Source organism: Rhamphochromis longiceps, linkage group LG23 (genome assembly GCF_057381845.1).
Source record: "Rhamphochromis longiceps isolate RC_006_pf linkage group LG23, R_longiceps_female_GT1.1, whole genome shotgun sequence".
Lineage (NCBI taxonomy): Eukaryota > Metazoa > Chordata > Actinopteri > Cichliformes > Cichlidae > Rhamphochromis > Rhamphochromis longiceps.
The window spans coordinates 27,817,123-27,841,588 of record NC_140578.1 but is presented as its reverse complement, the minus strand read 5'-3'; the positions used below and the strand labels follow the sequence as shown (position 1 = coordinate 27,841,588).

The window sequence follows — 24,466 nt, the reverse complement described above, 5'->3', positions numbered from 1 at the left end:
CTTCAGCTGTACCAGTAGGGGTTGGGCTGCCAGTGATGATGCATTGCAGTGTGACCTCAGAGGCGCTGGGTGCGGTGGTGTCCTCAAGAGGCTTCTCAAACCTCGGGGCCTCAGCTGGCTCATCATCAGCAGACAGGTAAGAGTCATCGGAAGAACCGCCTGTGAATTAGAGGGACGGTCAGAGTGTTTTCTGTGCAGCTGCCGGTGCTCTATTACCTGCTTTAGAAAAATGGGTCAGACTCCAAATTAAGGCATTGGGCTAGTTTCCTTTTACGGATCCCCATGATGAAAAGAGTTTCATTAGTGAGTCTGGGCCCGGCAGCAATTCTGGCTCTGATTAATTTTCCATGGTGGACAACATAATATATATATATATATATATATATATATATATATATATATATATATATAAGTTCAACCTTTTTGATCATTCCTTTTTAGTTTGTAATCTGTATTTTTTATTTCTATGTGCATGTTTTTCTTATTCGGGGACTTACAGCCTAGCAAAGGTAATAAATCTCCAATAAGTTCTTTTTGTGTTTCAGATCTTAAAGCCACAAATGAGGCACAAAAAAGCAAAAGTTGTTAAAATGGGAAGCAAACAAACACCCAATATTACTTTACGTTCTTTAAGAGTGAAGTCACAACCCTAAAAAGTCTAGTTCTCTGACCCCTGGTAGTTAAACTTATCATTTTTCATAGGGGTAGTGTTGTGTGTGTAGGTCCTGATCTTTTTACAGTTTAAATTGTTTGTTTGTTTTTTAATAATCTCACTCAGTGGTGGTCAAAGGTGAAACAGAACAAAAACCTTTAATCAGATATGATAGCAAAACTTTTTAGCTTAGGGCTAAGGGAGTTATTTAATCTCTTAAGATCCACCAGCTTCCTAGTGCTCTTTTGTTAGGGTTATGGTTGTCATTATGTTCCCTTCTACCACTTTGTCTAGATATTTTATTTTATTTGACCTGCCAAATGGGAACATTTATGAAAATAGTACTGTAAGCCTGGCAACTTGGTAGACTTGGTAGTTGAGCAGAAATCCATGGATAAAGCCTCAAAGACTTCTAAAGGGACAACAAAAGGTGGTTGTATTTGTTTTGTTATTTGTGTAAAGAAACGAACTGGACAACAGTTGGGTCACTCAAGCCACAGGCAGGAACCTAATGGCTCCCAAAATGATTAAAGTGTTCATCCAGTTCCAGACTCTCATCTGCGATGGATGCTGCTTGGATTTTTTACAAACACGTTTATCTAGAACACTCGTAAAGCATCACCTACCTTCGTCTGCAGACTTCCGTTGAGCAGAACGGCCTTTTTTGCTCTTGTGTACTCTGCCCTCCCTCTTCCTTCCCTCGTTGCTCCTGTGTGGAACACTTTCTGTCTCCATGGGTTCATCCTCCACCAGGATGGTGGGGATGTTCACTTTCATGGCCGGAGATGTCCGCCCCACCTCCGCCTTCCTTCGTTTTAGGAGCGGGCTGATGGAAGGATTGGGTGATGGGGTGAGCCGAGGAGGCTTGGGTGGGAACTGGGGTCCTGGTTCCCTTACAGTTACTGGGGATGCTCTCTTCCCTGTTGGGCCTGGTGATCGGTGGTCCGCCTTGTTGTCCATGTTGGTGTCTCTCTTTGAATCAACTCTGGAGGAGGATGAAGATTTGTGGGATGTGTTAACAAGTGTGTCTTTGTCAGCTGCCAGAGAGCTTTGTAGGGTTTCCCTGCATGCAAAAGATGAGAAAGCTGTTATGTAATATAACAAGTGAGGGAAAAAATATTACATGTCTAAAACTCTTAATTTCCATTAAGTGCTTTGTTGTTGTTTTTTAAAAGAAATTTCAAATCCCTCAAAGAAAAATATACAAATATGATCATATTGGAATCTTTTTTTAAGAGAAAATTTCACAAGTAAAGATAATCTTCTTCAAACCTGATTAGGCTCGTCTTTGTAGCTATTGGCAACGGTTGTCCTGGTAACTGGTGAACTGGTGGCGTTGCCGTGGTAACAGAGATTTTCCTTGCGCTATCTACTGGTTTCCCGTGCAAATCTGACTGTGTCATCTTTTCCTTTTCGGAGCTGCTGCTCTGATTCCCCGGGTCTTTGCCTTGGGCCTGCTGAGAATTCTTCCATATGCTGCCCCCCTCCCTCTCCCCAACTTTTCCTTCCTCTAGGGCTCGCTCCCTCGCCTCTAACTTTTTAACTACTTGGGCAGGAATGGGTTCTAGTTTCCCCATGTGCAGCCTGTCTTTCTGTGACAGCTGCTCAGTTGAATATGCCTTCTTCAAGCTTGGTTTCCCCACAAGCTTCTTGATCCGCTGGAGCTCTTCTGTGAACTTGCTCTGGTAATTCTGGATCCTCTGGGAGTAGTTTGTCTTGTCCTCTAATGAAGAGGCCCTCTGCTTGAATACCGCTCTCTTCTGGGCTGCACCCTGCAGTATTCGACTCTCATCTTTGCTCGGGCCTCCTGTCTTCTTTCCACTCTCATCTGATTCAAAGGAAGCTGCCCCTCGTGGCAGATCCACCCTTCGCTCCTCAAAGGCAAGGACCTTGTCAAAGATCTTGGGTCCTGCACGAGCCAGTTTGGGCGTCATAACTGCACTGTTGGTGCCAGATGACTGGCCCGTATTAGAAGTTTGAGGACCTGAAGGTTTGACTTTGCCCGAGTGTTGTTTTTGTGTGCTGATGCTGTTTTTGTGCGTGGTAAGAGGTGGCTGGGGGGAAGACAGGGGGACATAGGAGGACAGGCCCTGTGATTCATCAGCAGTTTGAAGCCTAGAGGGGTAAGGATTGAGGGGAAATAATGGAGGGGTGAAGTTAGAGCTCTGGTGCAGTGGCGAAGGCTTTGGAGGAGTAATAAGATGCAGATAAATGTCCGTTTGTGTCATTTTGTCTCATCATGTTTGAGTTCTTTGTGTTTTCGCATGTGCTTTCTGTGTTGTATCAGGTAATGAGCAACACATCAGACAGTGTGAAATCAAATGGCAGAGAAACAAATGTAATGAAATTTTGAGATTGAGACTTCTTAAGACCTTAACCCTAAAACTGCAATAACCGCTGTTGTTGGCATGTTGCACCAACAATATTACAAAATAAGAACATAAACTCCTACGAAAATCAAAAAAAGCACCCCTGCTTAAACTTCTAACACAATAACACCATGCCTAAAAATAACCTGTGAATCACATGATAATTACTCAGTGAGAACACTCATGCTAATATCAGCTCGGATCAAAGCAACCCATGCATGCCACTGCAAACCTATAAACATATGGTGTTAATCCAAAAGTGAGGGGCGGCTGTAGAAAACATGCAGTGGGTAAAAATCACAGTTTTCAGAAGTGCTGAATAATATATTATATTAGAAGATTGTACAAGTGCATCCTTTCTAATGGCTATATGAAATATTAATATTAACATTGTTATTTTGTTGGCTTGTAATCATTGTTAGATTCAAATCAATCCACACTGATGGCACGCAGAGTCGAAGGAAAGTGTGACATCAAAATAAAAAAGTACACTATATGGAAAAATGGGAATATATAAAGAAGAGTAAAAAATGAATAACAAATTGTATAGCAAATGGAATAAAGTTTTTGCGAGTTGGGTCTATGGAGGATATAATGTCTTGCCGTATGAGTCAGTTTTCATTGCAATTTGAGTTTCTGGGCAGTCTTTTTGCTTTTTGGGGGAAATCCTGGGAATTAAAAAGCCATGTGCTATAATGGCATAGAAAATGTTCTCCCTCTGTACAGGCTGAACATGCTCCCATAGTAGTCGCTGCCTACGGAAACACTTTCCTCTGACCCCTGAATGGGCCGGGCAAGGTTAGCGTGAGACGCTCGGATGAGTGGTTCCACACCCAGGTGACGGACAGGGGGGGCCCCCTCAGAAGGACCCCCACCGAGGCCTTGCCTTGCTGGGTTTGTGGGATCCAAATGGGGCCCTGGAGGTCGGGAACCCAGAGTGCGGAGCTCTCGCTCCACTACAGGGTCATAGGTGCTGGGGAGGGTGGCCCTGCGATCTGAAGCATCGGGATTGTAGTCCATCACCCTTCCTCCCTCACCTGTATAGAGAAAGAGAGAAAGGGAGAGAGACTGTTTGAATTTAAAAATTAAAATTGTATAATTTTATATCTGACTTTTAGCATTTTAAAAACAACAACAACAATATATTGGTTGTTGTGGGCGATCAATAAAGAGACTAAACTGTGTCTGTGTTGAAAATGATCTTGAGCTGTGAGCCTTCTAATTCATTGGTGAGAGTGTGGTTACTTGTTTTTAACAATAACAATATAGCTTTCTTGCATAGCAGAATATTATATACAGGCATGGCTAAATAAGCAGCCATTTGTTTGCAGTAAGTAAGTATAGTTAGTACGCTAAAGGCATTTCCCAAATATGGGATGAAGAAAGTATTTGATATTTCTTCCTCTTCAGAGCGAAAAGAGGCCAAACACATGAGATATCATTGGAAAGGCCACGATTTCCTCTGTTGAGCACATCAAGACTTGATATAAATGTGATGTGATGATAATAGAGAGCAAAAACAAATGTTCATTACAGTGGACATAAATGAATAGGCTGGATATCACATTGTATTATATTATATTGTACTGTGTCTATTGTATGACACGTATCTTTTTATATTGTGTCTATTGTATCATATCATAACATAAAATGTCATATTGTACTAAAATTGTATTGTCTGGATCTCTTTATTTCGTGTTGTATTGTATCATTTCACATTGTACCACTTTTTTGGCATTTTATATCATACCATCCATCATTGGATAATCATATCATGTCATATCATATTGCATGACTGTTTTTATTGTATGGTATATACACAGGTATATACTTATTTTTTTTGGTTTTGGTGTTATAGAAGTTACAGAAGTTTCTGCAAGTCAAACTTCATCAGATTGAAGAGACAGTTGATGGATGGGCTGTGTGAATTAAACCATTTTAATGGAAGCATGGTAATTTCCTAATACCGCGCTCCTCTTAAAATTATTTTTGCATAAATCTAATAAGAAATTATGTATCACCAAGACTCTGATTTTGCTTTACTCTCTAATAAAGCATTCCTATATCTAAAATATTTTTTAATGTCTTAACTGGAAGTTAATGCAGTAAGAAGCCAGCAAAAAACCCGTGGTGGGGGGGAAATGACGTCTAATGAAGACAGCGTTGTTAAGCATGATGGATAAACAGCCTATTGATTGCTTGAAAACAGGAAATGAAACGGAAAGTGAAGGGGCCACGTTTGAAACGTGTACCACTTAAAGTGATCCTTCGCCCAGCGATGAGCAATGGAGACAAGAATGCTTTAGCAGCATAAAAAAAGAGCGGTCAGCATCTTCTGTTAACGAAGGAAACCTTGAAGCAACGATACGGTCGGGGATAAAAAAAAACATCTTAGCACTTGACTGATTGAATGATACTGACTCAGCGTCACCATCAGTAGCTGTGCAATATCAGTTTCTCATAAAACAAAAAAACAGACGGAACAAAATGAGAAATCTTCTCAGAGCAGCCACACTTTTAGGTCTTGATATATACAACTTCAAAATTCTGTTTTCACTTCTCTCCGAGGCCGGGCAGCAGCTTTCATTTTTATTTGAACACACCGTGCTTTGAAACGTATCTCATCCGTGTCTGGCTTTAGGGCCGGAAATATTTTCTGGAATACATTGCCTGAGGAGAAAATGTATCTTGTTTGTGTATTACAAGGTATTGTAGTCATTATTTAGTATTCAGCAGAGGCAACCACTCTGTTCCATGAAGAAAACAAATGATGTATCACCTCATCCCTCCCTCATTTGATATTCTCTTTCTATTTTTCTGTGGCTTGTCTCTGGAGGGACGTGATGAGGGCGTAGTCAGCCCACCAACACAAAAGCTTAGAAAGTGCAAACACCGAGTATGAGCGAGGAAAGAATATACTGTAACATTTCTTTGTGGTAGAGGAGAAGGGTGTCAATATTTCAGGTCTATATTCAGACATCATGTTGCTTGGTTAGGAGTGGATGGCGAGGACGTAAAGGTTCTACGACTCCAATGCACCAGCACCACTTTAGCAAATTAGTAAAGACTCTTTCAGGAATTGTTCTCATCAATGCAACACTAACAGGTTCAAGCGTAACCTTGCCGCTAGACAAAATGCTTCCCCCCCCCTTTAAATTTTAGACATTTGCATTAAGATCCAGAGGATTTGCATTTCTTTTTTCTCCTGTATCAAATTTAATGCTCTTTAGGCTTAATCGGATTTGCTTTAGATCAAGTAAACTGCCTCACACAGTACCCATTAGTCAATATGCAATTTTATTTTAGCAACAAAAAAAAAATCTTGAGCAGGGATGAAATATATAACTTAGTTCATTGCTTTAGTTGAATAAGCGCGATTTCCAAACTGTAAAATCTTGGATGGAAGAAGGATTTTCTTTACAGTAGCTTTAATTTGGGCTGTTATTACAGAAAGGAGGAACTCAAATGCTGGGGGCTTTGAGGAGTTTAACATTTGACCTAGAATGTAGGACTTGGGAGACAGGACTCAAAATTAAAGAGCAGCTTTATTGCTGAAGCCTTTTCTTAAAAAAAACAAAAACAAGGACGGGCTTGAGTCAAAGGGAAAACACAGAATAAGGGAGCACACAGCATTAAGAAAGGACATGGATAAGACGAGACTCGGATAAAGAAAAATACACAAGGAAATACCAACAAATCCAGAATAATGAGAGCGGGAAAGTAAAACTCAATACAAAGCACACAAAATAAGAAACTATCAAAATAAAACAGGAACTAGTGAACGCTGACACACCAAGAGTCAAACATTCAAATCTGACACGAAGACAAAATGTAAACAAACATGGAGAAAAGGTTGACTTTACACAGGAGACAAGCATAGAAAGTATGAATAACAAAACTGAGAAGCTCTTGGACTAAATAACATTCTTCTGAAATCCAAAAAGAATCCCAAACCCACGACTGTGAGATACAGAGCTTGGGAACGGAGACCTCTGTTAAAGTCAAAATTATATTAAAATCGAATTATTGAGATCCTGAGAGTTTGAATTAAAGATGATGAAAAGACACTTCTGTGGCTGAAGAATGAAGCCAATATGGATTACTGTGCTGAGTCTTGAGCCACAACTCGTTTCTTTATATTTTGCTTCCTTTCGAGCAATAGTTCTCCAGGCTTTCTGAAGGTCTTTCAAAGTTTTAGTCTGCTTTTTCACTCATTTTCAGTCCAGTCCTTGTACCTGACCATTTTCAGATTAATGCTTTTTGTTTGTGGGCATACTTGACCCATGAATTATTAAAGCACAAAATGATACCTAGCTCAAGGGAAGAACCAGAGTGTACATTGGCAACAGGAGTGACAAATCGAAATTTGAAATTTTTTGGTCCAAATTGTTGAATGCGTAGGTGTCTGCAGCCATGTGTAAAGCACGGTGGACGCTCTGTCATTATAGGGGGTTTCGTTAAAGTCGATGGAATTATGAGCACAGGAAAGTACCATCAGTGTAGGTTGCCTCAAATCTTTTGCGCAGTGCACAGCTACTCAAAAAGCCACTTGAGGCTGGCTCCCCCTGCAGGTCAATCGCCCATGTTAAAATGCCCAGCTTCATTTTTTACGACTAATTTCCCCTTCTATGACGGCCACACATCTTTGGATAACTCCACCATTTAAATTTTATCAAAGTTTAAAGTTGTGCTTTGACTTGCTGTAAAGTTACGTCCACTAACAGCTCCTCTAAGAAGTCTGTGCAGTAGTCTTAGTGTGTTTGTGTACTATCTGAAATCTAAATACCATGTATCTGTATCTGTGTGATGCACTTGTGCAGCTTTTGGTTCTTGTCCAAATGTGTTCATTTCTCCTCCAAAAGACCAAAACAGTAATGGCCATAATACTAGAAGGGAGAGCTCACAAACCACTAACTTCTGGGTGGCATTATAATAGATATGATAGATATGATACCATCCATCCATCCATCCATCCATGAATGATACCTTCATTTAAAAAAAAAAAAAACAATAGTAGGTCTTAGACTATCAATAATTTACGATTTCCCAAATCTGTGTTATCCAAGAAATGGCTTCCCGTGTCTTTTTCTGTCCAACCAGTAGTCCAAACTGCAAAAATCCTCAATTTAGAGAGAAAAGCAAAGCAAATCCTCCCACTGGAGAAGCTGGAAGATGATCAACCAGCCAGTAAATTCACTGATTATTTGAGCTGTTGAAGCTCTACACCAGCACGGCAAACTGTGAAAGAAAGAAATCTCATGCAGCACCTCATTTTTAGGTGAGTATAACATAACATTCACCAACCCACTGGACCGTTCCACCTGATCTCTGTTCATTAACGTACCTCTATTTAAACTTAACGATGTACATTTACATTTTAATTGGCATAGCATGCATTTGTTTCAGCCTCATTTATCCAGCAGAAATAGTCCCATTTTTGTCGGACAGCACGTTCCCCTGTGGAGCCACACAGAGAGCTCCAGACCTGAGACAGGTTCCCTGCTTGAAACTAGGGCAGTGTGTCACACTGTTGCATCACACCATGAGGGATTAATGCCTTCTGCCATATCGGATTTCATCCAGCGCACGTTTTGGGCCGGCATGATAACAGCCTCCATTAAATCTATCTATCATAATTTTATACAAGTGTGTTTTTGGCAGAGATGTTGGTGGTGGAGCTGTAAATCTGGCTAAATATCATTTTGGACAAAGAGCTGCAGAATATTTTCTTTAAGTAGTGCAAGCTTGCAGCTAGAAAATATGACCTCAAAAAAGAAAAACGAAGCCTCGAAACCACAAACTTACATAAGCTTAAAAAAAAAGGGAAAAAAAAGGAGTTTAAATAAAATACCTGAAGGTCCTTTCCGGCCAGCCTTATCATGGTGCCTCCCGGGCCCTTCTTTGGTTTCCATCTGAGGTTCTGTGGTCTCATCCTCTGTGGTCTCAGAGTCTGAAACAAAGAGAAGGAAAACACTATGAGATGAGACGGGAGGAGAAGGTGGAAATCCAGCAAAGAGGAGCTGAGGTGGAGGGCGGGAAGAGGAGGCTGGAAACAACAAGAGAGCGCAGGTAGAAAATGACTTTTCACATTTGCTTAGCAGCAGACGTTTTGATGGGTCACTGAAAAGAGCTGCGAAGAGCCCCCCCTCCCCTTCCTCGCCCCCCCCCCCCCCCCAGAGTGAAATAAATGGGTTGAAACTGGAGCGTGACATGAAGCCAGCTGTGGCTTATAAAAATGCATGCAGGGGAGGGGTATGTAAATATGCTCTTGACTCAGTTTTGAGTCAGCTTGAAGCTCAAGAGGAATCTATATGTAAGGAAGAAGAGCAAAATCTTAAATCTTACTCAAACCTCGTTATTTGACTTGAACTCATGCATGCATGACTGTTTTCACAAAAGAGGACAACTACAATCAGTAAATAAATATGGTTTGTATATAATACAAGTGAAAGCTGAACTCTGAGTGCATAATTTACAAAAAGAAGACGTGGGATAAGCATCTGACTTGGTTCTCAGTTTTATGGGGAACATTCAAAAACGGAAAGGACACAAAAACAACAGGGTGCGACGACGATAAACACGATGCAAACAGAGGATCGCAGATCGCTGATTGACAAAGCTCGGCCTAGATGTTGAGGACAAAAGATGCAGCACAGAGGCAAACAGACACACACACACACAGACACTCAGGGTCAAAGTAAGGAGCCTGAAACCACATCTCCGTTGCTGAGATCACATTACATCAGATGAGGTCAGCGACAGAAACAAATCAAATAAATAAAAACAAAGGAGAGAGGATGACAGGCGGGTTTACCATAGCTTTGCTTTCGGCAGGAGCGGAAAACTTCGCTTCCATAGTGGCAGCAAGAGAGGGCAGACGGGAGAGCACCGTTACTATGGAAACCAGCATCTCTCTCACCCACACGACCAATCCTCTTCGTACCCATTAGAGTCTAAAATCACCAGCCAAACTGCTGGGTGGCTGACAGATATGTTTACTGGTTAGAGAGCCTGCGAAGGAGGAGGACGACAACCACAAAATAGGTTGCACCTCATTGCGCCTCACATCAAGTCACATCCTTATTAGATAATTCCAGAAGCTCTGCCTAACAATAAGAAAGCCAGTGTAACATGAAGAAGCACAATTAACCTATTGCACTGCTAGTGTGTGTATGTGTGTGTTTTTTTTACAGGTGTGGGTATGTAGATCCACCCAGCTGTATCAAATGAAGTTAAATAGCTCGCATGCCAGGCGAGTTAAATCAACTCAGTGATGTAATTACAACGAAATATATTTTGAAGTGTATAGCCTGAATAGTAATGTGACTGGAACAGCTTACATTACACAAATATTGCCAAATATTATACCTCAAGCCGTCAAATTTACACAGGATTTTTATGCTGCAGCGATATTGCTTTGTGGGGGTGGATGTACAAGAATGAGCCCCACTTTCTTGCTGGAGTCGAGCAGTAGAACATACACAGAAGCAATACAGGTGTTTTTAAAACATACGTAAAAAAACAGCTTTTATGTATATAAGAGTTGTTCCAACTGAAGCGCATGCCATTGAAAGCTAAAATGGTGACAAAAGAAATGGGATCAGGCAAAAAAAGAGAGAAATGGCTCAAATTTACATTTTTTAAAACCAAAACAATAAATAAATGAATTAAATATAATAACGGAAGAGACTACGGTAGAATAGAACTGGTGTAAAGCTCATACTGACAACACACCATGGGTAAATCTGCCAAATGTCCGTGTGGAATGCCCAGTTCTCTGAAATAAGATACAAGAGTAAAATGCATTATTCAACAGTGAAGGCAGCCAAACACTCTATTTAACACAGAAAAACAAAATGCATAGATTCCCATTTACGGAAAAATACTTTGGTCCTTAATGAAACAGCTCATCCTTAATAAAACCATGCACTTCAGGCATCGGATCACAGTTTTCACCTGTGTCTATCGTGCATCTCCGGTACTGTCAAGCCAATTTGCTTTCATACTTCACTGCTATTGCACTTCGCTAAAAAGTCAAAAAGCCCTACGGATACTTAATTTGTTTAGCATATTGATCTTCCTCTCAGGTCCTTGTTGGAGAATCATCTGGACACAAAAAAGCTTTGAAAGCTTTGTGGTCAAATTAAGTGAGTTTAGTCATGGTGGATGTTTCCAGTTGTATTTAGCGCTTTCCAATTGTAATTTCATCACAGACATTCAAAAATGGGGCATGTACTATAAATAGGCGTTTTTCACAGCAGACCTTTTGCCTCGTCGTCTGAGGAAAAGCACAAGTGTAACTAATAGCTGTAATTACATCTGCTTTTTATTTACACACATCCTTCTGAGCCTCCCCTCGGCTTCCGGGTAGTGATGGTAAATTTGATTCTTTTTACTGAATCGAGTGTTAATGAGTCACTCACCAAAGTGAAAGTGGTTTTTTGAGTCATTTGATTCACTGAGTCAGTTGACCAGAGAGTGCAAAAATTTTACATTTTCACTCAAACTTAATTTGTTTCCCTTTTCATGTAAATCCCACTGCTAAGATGAATGATTAAAAAAAAACAAAAGACTATTTTATAGAGAAAAAAAGAGCAAAAACATTTCTAAAATTAAGCAATTTCCTATCAAAATTGCTTAATAAACATTTATTTTGTTTATTTGTATTTTATTAGTATTTTCCTTAAGTGTGTCAAATATATATTTTCTCATCTAAATGTCCACTGCGCTGTGAGCCAGGGGGCGGTAATGCGCCTTAACATTGGTTGCCAACCAAGAAGAAGAAGAAGCTGTGAGCCAGGAGGGAGGTGGTGAGTGAGTGAGTGATTCGTTCGCTCGCTCTTTCATTCAGCACAGGAGGGAGGGGGTGAGTGAGTGAGTGAGTGATTCGCTCGCTCGCTCTTTGATTCAGCTCTTTGATTCTTGATGTGAGCTTCTACTCAGGGTTTTTTCTTCCAGTTCAGGGCAGAAATGCTTTTGTTACGAAACTGGCTGTTGTTTCCCCCCCACAATTTTAATTATAAGCTAGATGTATTTCTACTAATGGAATTAGTTTGCTAACAGCAACAGGGATGAGTCAGTGAGTCAGTTGGGCTTGTGAATCATGATTCACGAGTCAGTAAAGTGATTCTCGAGTATTGAACGATTCGTTCACGAATCGAACATCACTACTTCCGGGTGTTTTTCATGCTTCCCAACTGATATGAACTAATTGAAAATTAATGGACTTCAGGTTCCAGGAACTAAGGTTATTCATTACTCTTTTCCTACAGTGGCGAGCCAAAATATCTGCTGTGGAAAATATTCTAGCTCACGATATTACAATATACCAGCACTCATGATAACCTTGATGTTTGAAAAATGAAGTAGTGATATCACTGAATTATAGATGTATGGCACCTTAATTGCTTTGAAGGAAGCAAAAAAGAAAATGACATCATGCTAGCTAGCTGACTACTGCAATAGCTAGGGTAGTAGCTAACTAGCTAGCTCGTTGCTACACTTTGTGGCTACCATTATGCTGGAGAAAAACACTTGAAGCCTCTCGCACCCAAGAAGAGTAAATGTAGTGCCTGTATGTTTTGGACATGATAATTGTGGGGTGAAAATCTGATATTGTGGCATTCCTTAACATGATCTCTTTGCCCTTGCTTCATTATGACATTGCCTGTAAATATGAAGAAAAACAACACAGTGGGATACAGTGGGATATCTGCGCTGTAAGAAACTGTCATTATAAATTATAGGTACATTTCTTGAGCAGTGAAGTTGTTTCTTCACTAATGAAATCATTTCTGTGCAAAGTCTAGATTAATTAAGTGATGTGTGGGATGTGTATTGTCTCAAAGGACATGAACGTCACCTGCAGTAGGGGTGGGCAATTAATCTTTCCGGGGGCAAACATAAGAAACTGGGACTGTTGTGGAGGGCTGCACCAAAAGCTTATAAGGAGATAAAATTGTTATTGAGCAGAATTGAGTTCAGTTTATTGGCACGGCCCTCCACAAAAGTCTCAGTTTCTTATGGCCCACTGGGAAAAACAATGGCCCACTCCCAATCTACTAGAATATGACTCAACGCCTGTAAGTGAGAATCCTGCCTAGATACAGTGATTTCACAGGGCCTTCTATGTAGCTGAAATGATAGTCAACCCTCTCCAGTCTTGCACTCATGTTTGAGGAGAAGCTGTTGCTAAACAACTTGTAAACAACATGGCAATTCCTGACTAAGAGAAAATTGTGATCTACAGTAGGCAGACATAGAGATATCTTTAGTCAAGCAAATGGTGAATAACAAATAGTATTTTTAGGTCCTTAATAAACAAAACTTTTCTTAAAGACTACGTTCAACTATAAATTTAGGACATTTTTAATGAATGGGGCCATAAGTCAGTCAGTTTTGCTAGCCTCTTGTTCTCTTGAAGTTCAGTTGTCCAGATATGCTGATAAAGATGGTGAGAGGTGATTGAAAGTCATTAAAAAAGGGAATGAAACTCAAAGTTGAAATTCTGTATAGAGGTACAGAATAAAGTCAAAAAAAGGAAAAATCTGCATATGGTTGAAAAGAAATATTTTCTACGCAAACTAGGCCTGGTAGATTATTGTGCTCATTTTATTTGTTTTATTCTTCCTTTCTTCAATACATCATCACTTCATGGCTAGGTAAGCTTTACATCTGACTTGCTACATGCTTTACAACTTCTTAAAGGCCACAACAGGTCACTATCACAAGGAAATGTGATATTTTTCAAATTGATAAATGATACAACTGTAAAATCAAGAGATCTACTTAATATGAGAATATGTGACAAATCTTGAATGTCGGTGCTGTTAAAGCAGCTGGTGAACCTGCTTCCTGGACAGTCTGTCAATCATCACAGAGGAGCACTCCTCAGAATGACTCACGGCTCTGCAGCGGCTTGAAAGCAGAAATAGGAAAAGTGCAAAGTGAAGTGACTCATTTCACACTTTTCCCCCACCCCCCACCCCTGCCCGCCACATTCCCCGCTCACTTCCTATTGGTTGATGTTTTTGTGTCAGGCAAATTGATTAACAGTTGCCTGGTGGTAACCGCTGTTTGACAGATTGCCCTAGAAGCTTCCATCGTTGTCATGATCTCCATTGTTATGCCCCCAAGGCGTTCATATCAGCAAAACCCAGCCACAAACGGCATCCTTTGGAAAATTTGGATTTGGCAAAGACTTCAAAAACATATTCTGTGGGTATAATCTAAATCCTTCCAGCATTATTCCGACAAATCTGCTGGTGGCAAGCGAAAGAACAGGTCTCAAGAGTTGGATGTAGGATTCAAAAGAGGCAAAGGGACCGTCAGAAATCAGCTTCGTATTGTGCGTCGCTCACTTTGTAGCCATTGTGAGTAGCTGCCCTGATTCTCATGTCTCCATGGAGTGTAGCCTACTGACACACTTTTCATCTGCCCCGAATTTGTGAAACCTGTCATACGAATTTCTTATTGTATAACAAATCTGTCTCGATCACCCGAGCAACATTAATATTTCATGACAAACAATGTGCACACTGTAACAGAGGGAGTGCATTTGGACTTGAGGGTGTGAAAATGGATGTTGCCTTTTTAGATTTTCAGGATGAGTGTCTTCAGAAATCATTTTGAATGTATTCAGGAAGGTAAATTACATTTTCCCCAGGCTGACTTTCTCTGTTCGATTGTCGGGATTCATCCCTAATTTTTCAACAGATATCAAACACAAATGCAAAAAACAGCAAGCATTACATTTAATAATTTAGTTCCTGTAGCATTTTCCCTACAGTATTGAAGTTGATCTCATTGTATTAACTTAAAACGTCTTAATCCTAATTCCTGATGTGTATTTTAAAGTCATTTGCCTTTGGCAAATCAACAAATGTGCATCCTTATCAGGTAAAGGGTGTGGCATGTCATCCTAATATGTTTAAAAACCTACAAATCTAAAAGAAAAGCATCGTGACTAGCGCTTCATAAAAGCACCACTGTGGACATTCTTCCGTAAAGAAGCAAACTCACCTGAAATCTCTTCTTGGACCAGATTTTCTTCATCTTCAAGTGTTCAAGATTACCTGTGGCATGAGCTCACGAAAACATCCCGGCCACCCGAAAAAGCCCAGGGTGTGGCATCAACAACAACATAAAAATCAGGATTCAGAGCGGGATTCAGCTGCCTTTTTGTGCGTGGGCGTGTTTACTCTCCAGTCTGGCAACAAGACGGGGAGAAAGGCACCGAGAGAGAGAGCTGGAGGATGCAAATAAGCCAGAGCCAGGTGTCTTTGTGTCTGAGTGTGTATCCGCTGATGTGAACAGCATCCCTGTCTGACGTAGAGGCTGCCTTTAGAGGGGGCAATTCTCAGCTGGTTTGTCTAAACTCCCCCCACTCTCTGCCCCTCAATCGAGAGAGAGAGAAAGAGAGAAAGCACACTCAGAACAAGGGGAGGTGGGGGTTGTAAGTCTGAGCATAAGGGGTGCGCTGGGCTTGATTGCAGTGATGAGAGTGGAGAATAACAGGAGGAGGAGGTGGAAAAATGAGAAGCTTTGGCAAAGCGTGTTGACTTTTCTCTGAGTCGGAGGACTTGTAGATGAGAAAGAGCAAGGCTGATGCAAATGAGTCAGTTAGAGATGAACGAGAGGGGAAAAAGAAAAAAGAGAAAGCCGGGGGTGGGGGTGAAAGAATGAGGGACAGATGGGGAAAAGATTCATGAGGGAAACCAAATCTTTACCACCATCCTTACAGCCTCTCCCAGTTTATTCTCCTTTTTGTCATCCTCTGCAAGGAAGGTCGCAGCCTCTCAGAAAAACCCACAAGCCATCAAATATTTATCTCTATTTCATGTCGGTTACCTTTAACCAGTGATAGCGTCTAGACCTCAAGCATCTGAGGATAATATGGAGTAGAAGAGCAAATGCACTACCCTAAATGCATTAGAGGTCAATACCCAACAAATAGCAGCCATAGTTTGAGGGAAACATAAAAGTGTCCCCATTATTGAATAAATAATTTAGTCAAATAAACAACCAAAATTTAAAAATTAAAAAAAAACACTGCAGAGCGTTGATTGCAAGTTCCCATAGTGATGTGGTTGTTGTCTAAAATCCAGAGATATAAACTCTAATTAAATGTGCAACAAAATAAAATTGTTAATTGCTGATACATATATTTATTCTTATTCCTGTTCTTATTCTTATTGTTGTTCCTATTTTTTAAATTTTGTTCCCATTCTTGTTCTTATTCCTTTTCTAGTTCTCTTATTATTATTATTGTTCCTATTCTTATTCTTATGCTAGCTCGCATTCTGATTCTTGTTCTTATTTGTATTCCTATTATTATTATTATTCTTGTTCTGATTTTTTTCCTGTTATTATTTTGTTCCCATTCTTATTCTCATTCCCATTCTTATTCGTATGCTAATTCCCATTCTTATTCTTTTTCTTATTTCTATTGCTATTTTTGTTTTTGTCCCCATTCTTGTTCTTATTCTTATTCCCATTCTTATTCTTTTTTCAGTATTGTGGGATTATTGTACCATGACTTTACATGTTCAATGTGCTTTTTAAAAACTGAATTTAAAAATCAAACAAAAAATTACTGCATAGCAAGTGTTACTCCCTCTTTTACTTTTTACTGTGATTATTCCCTCCATGGAAACAAAATTCCATTCCTTTATAAACAGCCTACAAATGGAAACCAAAAACTACCAGTCATCCACAAGTCTTGTCCATGGCTCACCCACAGAGTTTTTAGGGTTTAATAGGAGATTTTTACACTCACTTGTAAGTCCATTGATAGTAGCAAGGTTTTCTTTAATATTAGGAACATTAAAGTGAAGACAGATTTTTACATTGAGACTAATTCTTTCTTTACTTTTTAACTCCAAGAAAAAAAACTTGTGGAAGCTGCTTTTTTACCTTATTACGGGGGTCTACTTTACATGCGCGTCATCTCCTCAGTTTAGCCACCTACTTATTTAGTTTGCCACACATCTCAGCATTTTGCTACAAGTGCAGAGTCTCTGAATCACCATTACAGTTACCATCTCAAATGGTTGCTTTTTGATCTACTGAGGGTTTGGGGAAAAACAACATATTCACTTTGCATATGACCGCACTCACATGTATTGTTCAATTGTTCAAGCAACATAAGGAACGTGGATGTTTTTCTTAGCAGGCCACTAGTCATGTTTATTGTGTGTATTTGCATATCTTTCTTAATATGGTTTGAGTTTGATCCTACGCTGGAGCTCCCTTTTGACAGAGATGCAAATATTTTGCATACTGTTTGCAGATATCGTCGTAGAGAGATTTAAAACATTGTTGGTTTCCTTTTAGGTTCACTGGTCTTTATCAACTCCTAAATAAAGTCTATCTGTTTCTGTTGCTTCATTCCTAAGTGCTCTGCATTTTCCACTAGAGTTAGGGTCACAAACTTTATCTGTCTGCCATCATGTCAGTCCATTATAGATTTTTCTGTTAAAAAGCCAACTTTGTGCACCTGGAAATTAAGTTGTTGAGAGTGGTGAGATGAGACATTAGAGTTGCAAGCTGTAAAACATATAATCTTATCTTATCTTACTCATTGTAAAATCAGTGGTTCAATCCCCAGCTACTCCAGTCTGCGTGTCAAAGTATCTTTGTGAGTGTGTGTGATTGGATGAATGAGGCAAGTAGTCACCCAAAAGTGTTATGTACTAGTCCATTCGCTTATCCAACTAGGCCCTCTACTACTGCCATGGTCAAATTACAATCACCAAACACACAGAAAGGCCCTGGCCTGTTTTGCTTTGAGGTGACAATGCTAACCACCACACAACTCTGTTGCTTAGTGACAAATTGTCTTTTAAAATTTGGAACAGTTAAATGTATTAAAGCTGAAAGATGCACTCTTTCTTCAACATTTCTCTTGTTATTACCGCTCTAAATGACTATTGATGAAATTCTTTTTCTACTTAGAGGCTTCTGCAAATCAAAGAGAATATTATGAAACACTCCCCTCCAGGATGTCTTTTTTTTTTTTTTAAGAAAAGGTCACAAGACTATTGCACCAACCGTCCAACCACCTCCTCCATTAAACCTCTTTCTCTGGATTGAATTAATTGTTCTTTCAGAAGTTTCTGTACTCCCTCCTCTATCACATGGATCTAAAAATAATAACAGGCAGACACAGATCTTTTTTTTCCCTCTAACCACCCATAGTAAGCATCCACATATCAGCACACCTTTTCTATCCCTGCTGACGTGCTTTGCCAAATAACATGTTTTTTAGCGTTGTTAAGTTAAGCATGTTACTGCTTGTGGACGTGCAAACGCACAATATGTGAGATTGACTCCAGTCGGGCCGCTCTCTGAACGTGGGTTTTAATTCTAGTTATTAGCTTTTTCCCTCTCGATGCATTTATCCGATGACTGTCACCCAGCTGTGAAAGATATATTCTTCTCCTCAAAACATCCCAAACTAGGTTTTCACTAAAATGCAAGCCCAGATGCAACGGATTTCAGTTTCCCATTGTTATTTTAACAAACCTCCCTCTATTCACCCTCGCTCGCCTCGCTTCCTCCTCCATCCATCACCAGTGGCCAGAGGCATTCAGTCCAACAGAGAAAGCAAAGCAATCGATACCAATGCTTTATGCGTGATATGGGATACACCCCCAAGTAACAGTTCAAACGCCCCCCAGATCAATAAGCCCATCAAAACACAAGTTTCCATGACCATCATCCAATGAAAATCTAGATACGGTGGCAGAGCTGCTAGGAAGAAACTCATGAGGTGGGTTTTTTTTATACTCACTAAAAGCCACAACGAGGCAGCTGCAACCAATCTCTGGCTGGGATATCATACACTGTCAGCCATTAAGAACGGATAATTAGATATGATTGGTGCATGCTATCTATCTTACTTTGAATCTGGTTTCTTTGAAGCTTCAGGCAACATCACTGTTCGATGCACTGCTCAGACCTTCAGCATACATAGACAGAATCCTTATTAATGGCCTCTGATATGTTTCAGACACATCTGTGAAAACCAAATGGGCTCATATTTTCTCCTGAAAATCAGATATAAACGTCTCAGCTGAATCAACTCAGAGCAAAATTTGTTTTCTTGCAATGTCAACATGCACGGAGAGATAGCAAACCGTGAATGAGCATTAAAAAGACTTCGGACAGGTGCAATTTGGAGCATGGTACAGTTTAATTAGCTTAAAGCAACAAGAGAGAAAGCAGACTTCACGGAAACCCATTGATTTTGTGACAGAGGCTGCATTCTGTGGAGAAGACTTGATGGATGCCTTCCAGGCATACAGCTTTATCAGCAGCAAGGCTGGCATAATCTCCCTGCAACTGAAAACAGATTCTGCTGCTGTTAGACTACACTGTGATCACACCATTTCTGTTTTCCTCAGCAGACCGCATCTTCATTTTTAACCAGGTTTGTTAAGCAAATTCAGCTGACCCAACAGCAAAAGATCTGTTGATTATTTATTGTATTGATAAACCAATCTCTGCCTTTTCCAGCTTAATCTTTTTCAAATTCACAGTCGAAAAAGACTTCTTATTTCTTGGAATCTTGGCTTCCCCCTCCCTTTAAGAAGCCTTGCTCCTGATTGGTTGGCCCTCACAAAGCAAAGGTAACTGACCTCATTTTTAAAAACTTCATCCATGTTCAGTATGAGCATCTGAAGTTGCATCTGAACAAACCACCAGACTTATGGAACGATGTCCTTTGGACAGACAAGACCTAAGTAGAGATGTTATAATCATCATAATGCACAAAACCAAACCCAGCAGATCAGCACAAACACCTCATACCAACTATGAAGCATAATGCTGGAGGGGTGATGATTTGGGCTTGTTTTGCAGCCACGGGACTTGAGCACCTTGCAGTCACTGAGCCGACCACGCACTCCTCTGTATAACAAAGTATTCTAGAGTCAAATGTGAGGACATCTGTCCTACAGCTTAATTTTGGCTGAAATTGGGTCATGAAGCAGGACAATGATCCCAAGCACAGCATCAAATCTGCAATAGAATTACTAAAAAGAAAAAAAGAAAAATCAAGGTGCCAAGTCAAAGTCCAGACCTCAACCTAATTGAAATGCTGTGATGAGACCTTAAAACAGCGATGGATAAATGAATGCCTGCAAATTAAAATGCAAGAGACTGATAAAGTCATACAGTACACAATTACTTCAACTTATTGCCATTAAAAGTGGTTCTACAAGCCACTGGATCGTGGGGTCTTGCAGAAACGTCAATTTTCATAGGACTTGATACAATAAGGTTAAGCATAACAGGCCCACTTTAAAAATTTGTCTAGCTATCCTAATCCCATAAGCTGTTCATCTACTTTTCTTTGAAAAATGTTGTAAGATTGAAAAAAAAAAAACAATGGACAATAGACAACAAAAATAGTGTTTTTTTTCCTCAAGCTTTTCAAACAATGAACCACTTGCTGATCTCTTCTGAGATCAGCAAAAAGAAAAAAGCTCATGAAATTTTGAGTGTACGCCATTGTTCAATCATTAAATATGTGTAAAAAACAAAACAAAAAACAAGGTCCTTTTTCTATTCCATATGCTGACTGAAACTTGTTACAAACAGTGCTAATACTCATCCTTTCTATCCTGGAGTTTCCAATGTTGGATACTATTACAAAATGCAAACTAGGGGAGACCGGGGATAGTTGTAACATTTTTGACATTTCTGTCTGTAGCTTGGAGCTCTTTTAAGGTAGTGGATTCAAAATTTAATGCAAAGTATTTACATGTCTCTGCTATTAAATAGTGCAGCTATTTTCTCTGCAGCACAATTACCCATTGCATGGTATGCTCTCAAACACAAAGAGTGAAATGTTACAATTAACCCCATAGTCTGGGTTAGTTGTAACATACCCCGGGGTGAGATGTAACACAATGAAATAAGGGTACTGACAAAATCTTAAGATGTAATCTATTTTATTCAACACCTGAATGCACTTATAAACATTTATGTAGCTATTTGTGTGTTTGTGAGTGTGTGTAGGAGTGTGTGACAGAGTGCAGAAATATAGATTTTGAACATACTGTAACAAAAACTTTTCACCAACTGAATTTTTCAATACTTTTGGTTGGCCTTCATTGAGTCTTCATTGGCTCGGTGGGGATTATAACCGACAACTCTTGCCACATTTGAACATAATAATTAACCTGAAAAAATGTAGCTGTGCACCAGCTTCATCAAATGAACTGTATGTGTTTCTGTCAAGTTTTTAATCACCATCAGAATCACAGTGGTGACAGATGTATGGCTGTCCTGGAGTGCAGGCCTCATGCGCCCACAGTGCACAGGTCAGGCACTTAACCCAAGCTTCTTCTGGCTTTGAGTTATTGAAGTTTTCCATGCACACAATACAGAAATTCTCATCAGCATCTGAGGAATCTGTGTTGTCCTGTTCAGTGTTTTTCATTTTCTGATTTTTCTTTCGTGATGTGGAAAGCTTGGATTGTTTTAGGTTTGTGGGAGTGGATTTGCCTTTTTTCTGGCACAGCCTCTTCTTTGGAAAACTTATTTTCCTGCTTCTCTGTTCTGCCTCAAGGGCCATCTTAACTGGTGTATCAGTGAGTATTGCTGTTTGTTTCCTTTTTCTTCCCGTTGAAGGGGTTTTTCTAGGTCCAGCTTTTGGTAAGGGTCGCACATCTTCTGGGTTAAAGCCCAAGGAGGTCTGTGGGTTTTCATCACAGCCTGATGAGGGAGCAGCTTGGAGGTCAGTTGGGAGACTGGAGATGTGAGCATCTGGAGGAGTGGTCATGTCGTCAGCTGTAGGACTGGTGAGATGAGCAGCAATAGGAGCAGACTGTTGGTCAGCTGGAGAAATGTCCATATGGACTGCTGGAGAAGGACGATCTGTGACCTGTGATGGAGCAAAGTCACTTTCTTCAAATATGTTTGGATTGTATGGCCAAATTCCACAGCACTGGAATCCAGCCTGTATATTCTTTGGTGTAGCTGCTGCTGGAAGTGCCGTCCTGATAAGACCTGGTATTTCATATATTGTCATGGTCTTTCCTGGATTCATTCTCATCCAGGAATCACTTGCACTGTTCACCATCTTTTTCAGTGGGCCATAAACACTCCTGTCAAGTGGTTGGAGTTTGTGACTGCAGTGAAGGGGAAATGTGAGCATCACAATTCCATTGCTCTTGCAGAAGTCAATGGCTGCAATTGACAGGTGTGAACTGTGGTTATCCATGAGAAGAATCACTTTTTTTTCATTGCTGACCTTGGTGTGGTTTGCAAAGTGCTTTAAAAAGATGAGGAACTCTGTTTCTTGCATCCATCCTGACTTATTTCCACTGCCAATACTTCCTACTGGCCCATCTCTGACAAAGTGGTCTGCATAACGTATGCGTGGGAACACAAACATTGGAAGAATTGTGTTGCCAATGGCATTAACTGCACATGCAAGGGTGACCAGTGAACCTCTCTCTGCCGATGTCATTGCACCAACTTGTTTAGTGCCACGTTTTGCAATCACTCTGTCCGGGGTTTGCACAGTTGTTATGCCAGTCTCATCAATATTCCATATGTCATTTGCTGTTAAGGTGTGTCTCTTTAGCACTTCATCAAATTTTTGGAAAAACATTGCTACATTGTGTTGATTAAAACTGGTGGCCCGTGCCAGACTTGTAGCCTCAGCACTTCTAATGGACAAAGTTGGGTTTCGTTTCATGTAGGCTGAGAACCAGTCTGGTCCAGCCCTTGAGAATTTGTCCCATGACTTTGGATATTTGCATCCATGTTTCACTGCAAGCTGATATGCCAGTTCTTTTACCTGTAATTTTAATCACGAAATATGTTAGTATTTCTGATATACTATATTTTAAATTGCTACCATTACAAATTTCTAACTTTCCCTTGTCTTATCCTTTATTGCTTCCTATCTGCTTACCTCACGTGGACATAGTCCATAAAATGCATCTGCAGCTCTCATCAGGTATTCTGTTAATTCCTTCTCTTGTTTATCAGTGAAGACCTTCTTTCCACTATGGTATCCTACAGGTGGGAGTTCCATTGATCCCTGCTCTTCCAGCTTCTTCCTCTCTTTACAAAATCGGTGCAAAGTGACATGGCAAATGCCATACAATTTTGCCACAGATCTGGTGGACTTTCCCTGATTTCTAACATCATTTGATGCTCTCTCCAAAATACTGAGTGGCACCCCTCGGTCAGTCTGTCTTTTCCATGACCTAGGCATACTGTAATTCAAAGAAAACAAAAAAATATGAGTTAAAGTAATAGTGGGGTAAGTTGTAACATTTGCGTGGTTGTTACAACTAACCCAGGCTGTTGCTGTTACAACTGACCCAGACTCCTATAGCCACGATCTAGTTCGCATTACAGCTAACACCTAAAACATTAGCACTAAAGACATGCACAGAATATATCCCCATAGACATACAAATAACATAATTTAAGTTTGATGAGTTTAACTGCAAAGCAGTTAGTGCTATTAGAAAATGAAATAAAGTCAAAAAACTTACTTTTTGGCATACAAATTAGTTTTTTTCTTCTAAAATTGTCTGTGTTTGTCGAAGGGTGCTGATTTTTCACCAGTGATGGAAGAACTGAATTGCGCATGTACCGAGTGAATCACATGATTTGAAACTTAGCCCTGATTGGAGAAATTAAAAGTGTTACAACTGACCCACGTTACAACTATCCCCGGTCTCCCCTACATCATTTTTTAAAGGTTGCCAAGCATAGCACCAAAGAGGTTGCGTGGTACTGCCGTAGCGGAAATAGCTGTAGAATTTGTTATGCTTTATTTATGTTGCATCTATATTGGTCGAGGTTCAGTAACACCCGTGTTTGCAGGCTCGGTGTTACAAGGCAGGTATTTATTGTTTAATTTAGAGGTTTTTATGAGTCTAAAGTAAAAATGTGAGTTCTGTTTTGTTTGTTTTTTTGGGAGGGGGGGGGGGGTAATCTTGCTATGGACAGATGATATACGAAGAAGAGACTTATTGCATTTCAAAATTCTACAAAGGGCGTCTTATTCACCGAGCCCAAGATTATTGACATTTGCTGGTTGTTGTTTTTTTTTAAGATTTGATATATGAAACTGCCAGCAGACCAGACTTAAAGTCTCACAGTAAATGTTGAAAGTAATGTGTGAAGCCTGCAAAATTATGAAGAATTCTCACAAGAGATCTTTATATGCTGCCAGATAAACAAACAAAAAACCTTCAGGAGCTACAGGATGATGATTCAGTTCAGTTTGTGAAGTACTTTGGAAATCCCAAATGACAGTGGCCAGCGTTGACAGTCACAGTGAAACCTGATCCTACCACCTAATCCTGACCAAATCCCTGAGGGTTACTGTGAATGACTGTGTACCAGCAGGCTGGAACACAGCATTCGCCAGACCAGAGGCTAAACAGCGCAAGCTTTACCCTCACATATT

The 24,466-nt window shown here is 40.1% G+C and overlaps 2 protein-coding genes across 10 annotated transcripts in view; both read right to left on the bottom strand.

The window, feature by feature from the left end:
- LOC146642103 (striated muscle preferentially expressed protein kinase-like) overlaps positions 1–24,466 on the bottom strand; it is a 63,350-nt gene that overhangs the window by 28,725 nt on the left and 10,159 nt on the right. For 3 of the 9 annotated variants that reach the window (XM_085399615.1, XM_085399617.1, XM_085399621.1), the window contains 5 exons: positions 8,873–8,971; positions 3,908–4,058; positions 1,925–2,767; positions 1,279–1,715; positions 13–159 (listed from right to left, as the gene is read on the bottom strand). In XM_085399615.1, the coding sequence (XP_085255741.1) occupies positions 13–159; positions 1,279–1,715; positions 1,925–2,767; positions 3,908–4,058; positions 8,873–8,971 (1,677 nt within the window). Of the gene's footprint in view, positions 1–12; positions 160–1,278; positions 1,716–1,924; positions 2,768–3,907; positions 4,059–8,872; positions 8,972–9,835; positions 10,004–10,755; positions 10,799–15,042; positions 15,334–24,466 lie in introns of those variants that run through there. The other 6 variants (XM_085399619.1, XM_085399623.1, XM_085399620.1 and 3 more) reach the window with 6 other exon arrangements.
- On the bottom strand, positions 20,962–23,533 carry LOC146642104 (uncharacterized). The gene is made up of 2 exons (XM_085399625.1): positions 22,952–23,533; positions 20,962–22,834 (listed from the first exon to the last, which is right to left on the bottom strand). The coding sequence occupies exons 1-2, from the start codon at positions 23,255–23,257 to the stop codon at positions 21,272–21,274; spliced, it is 1,869 nt and encodes a 622-aa protein (XP_085255751.1). The 5' UTR covers positions 23,258–23,533; the 3' UTR covers positions 20,962–21,271.